The sequence below is a fragment of the Sinocyclocheilus anshuiensis genome, unplaced genomic scaffold, assembly GCF_001515605.1.
Source record: "Sinocyclocheilus anshuiensis isolate Anshui unplaced genomic scaffold, SAMN03320099.WGS_v1.1 scaffold1968, whole genome shotgun sequence".
Classification (NCBI taxonomy): Eukaryota; Metazoa; Chordata; class Actinopteri; order Cypriniformes; family Cyprinidae; genus Sinocyclocheilus; species Sinocyclocheilus anshuiensis.
Genome location: NW_015555840.1, coordinates 183,252 through 185,155, shown reverse-complemented (window position 1 = coordinate 185,155; position 1,904 = coordinate 183,252). Strand labels below are relative to the sequence as shown.

The 1,904-nt window shown below is 36.4% G+C and overlaps 1 protein-coding gene across 2 annotated transcripts in view; it reads left to right on the top strand.

The window, feature by feature from the left end:
* bcl6b (BCL6B transcription repressor) overlaps positions 1–1,904 on the top strand; it is a 13,319-nt gene that overhangs the window by 7,916 nt on the left and 3,499 nt on the right. For both annotated transcript variants that reach the window (XM_016469888.1, XM_016469890.1), the window contains 4 exons: positions 793–1,016; positions 1,141–1,253; positions 1,358–1,498; positions 1,652–1,782. In XM_016469888.1, coding sequence (XP_016325374.1) covers positions 793–1,016; positions 1,141–1,253; positions 1,358–1,498; positions 1,652–1,782 — 609 coding nt within the window. The remainder of the gene's footprint in view (positions 1–792; positions 1,017–1,140; positions 1,254–1,357; positions 1,499–1,651; positions 1,783–1,904) is intronic.

Sequence of the window (1,904 nt, the reverse complement as noted above, 5' to 3'; positions counted from 1 at the left end):
GGATGGTGCTCACAATAGGTCATGGACAGTACGTGTTCTTTGGGAATGTTTCCGTGGAGGAGGGTGAGTTTACCGTATGATTAATAGCTCATGTGATAAACAGGTGGTGAAAATGATACAGTACCCTTCAAAAGTTTACAAGATGATTTTTTTAAAAAGGAAATTAATACTTTTATTCACCAAGGACATATTCAATTGTTCAAAAGAGACAGTAAAAACATTTATAATGTTTCACAAAAATTCTATTTTAAATAAATGCTGTTCTTTTGAAATTTCTATTCAACAAAGCATCCTGAAAAAATGTATCAAGGTTTTCACAAAAATATGTAGCACAATTGTTTTCAACATTAATAATAATAAGAAATGTTTCTTGAGCAGCAAATCAGCATATTAGAATGATTTCTGAAGGATCATGTGACACTAGAGACTGGAGTAATGATGCTGAAAATTGAACTTTGCCATCACTGGAATAAATTACATTTTAAAATATATTAAAATAGAAAACAGTTATTTTAAATTGTAATCATATTTTCACAATATTAAAGTTTTTCCTGTGTTTCTGATCAAATAAACATCTTGGTGCACATAAGAGACTACTTTGAAAAAAGCCTTAAAAAAAATCTTACCGACCCCAAATTTTTGAACGGTTGTGTGTATGTAGCAGTATGTGTGCTTCCAATCCATAGAGACTGCATTAAATATTTCTTTCTTAATGCTTCAATGTAAATCTTCAATGTTTTGCTGAGCCTAAATAAATTAGTATTCACTAATTTCAATATTTCATCCTTACAGAAGCGATCTGATTCCAAGCCTACTCCTGACCCAAAGGCCTGTAACTGGAAGAAGTACAAGTATATTGTCCTCAACCCTCTGTGTGCCACACTTGTAAAGGAGGAGGGGCCTGGAGAGGAGCAGCAAGCACAAAGCCACACCCCCTTTGCCAGTGATAAGATGGAAGCCTCATCTAAAACAACAAATAACATTTGGACAGGGGAGGAGCCTGGACTGAATAATAGGTATGTTTTGTCCCTTTTCACTTAATCGATTAAAGAACTTCTGATGTAACAGATTAATAATGTATTGTTATGTAGGAATGTAATTTTCAATGTAATGTATTGACCATTGTTCTGTTTCCTCTAGGAAAACCTTGTCTCTTCCAAATAACACATCACAGCAAAAAATATACTTTAGTCCCCATCATATTGTGGACAGCAGTTTGCAGCCCCTGCCCCTTCCAATCAGTGAGAATAAAGGTCAGTGAGCATCTCTTAGCTTTACTATGAATAGGCTACATGTGCATACAAAAATACACAGACTGATCTGATCCTCTTCATTTCATCCTCTTAATTTTTAAAAGGTCTCTGCAGTCCTTATGTTTGCACCCTAATTGCCAATCAGAGTCATTTACTGGGCCAACACCCAATCAAGTTCGAGAACCTCTCTACACAGCTCAGTTACTCTGGAAACCAAGCCACAAACACAAAACCTTGCTGCTCAGGTGAGGCTGCTGACTCAACATATAATGTTGGCTGAACTTACTTACAAATTAAGTTGTGGAATCTACTTCCAGTTGCGATTTGTGAGGCACAGTCACTTAGTTTGTTTAAATCTTTCTCATTCATTTCACTCTTTTATGTTCCCGCTGACTCAGGAGACAAGCCTTACCGCTGTAATGTGTGTGGAGCACAGTTCAACCGGCCTGCAAATCTAAAGACTCATTCCCGTATCCACTCTGGAGAAAAGCCTTACCGCTGCGACACATGCGGAGCCAGATTTGTCCAGGTACATCTGCACAGAATTGCATGTATCCTTCGTATTTCTATCTATCTATACAGTATATATATATATATATATATATATATATACACACACACACACACACACACATACAGTACAGCTGCATT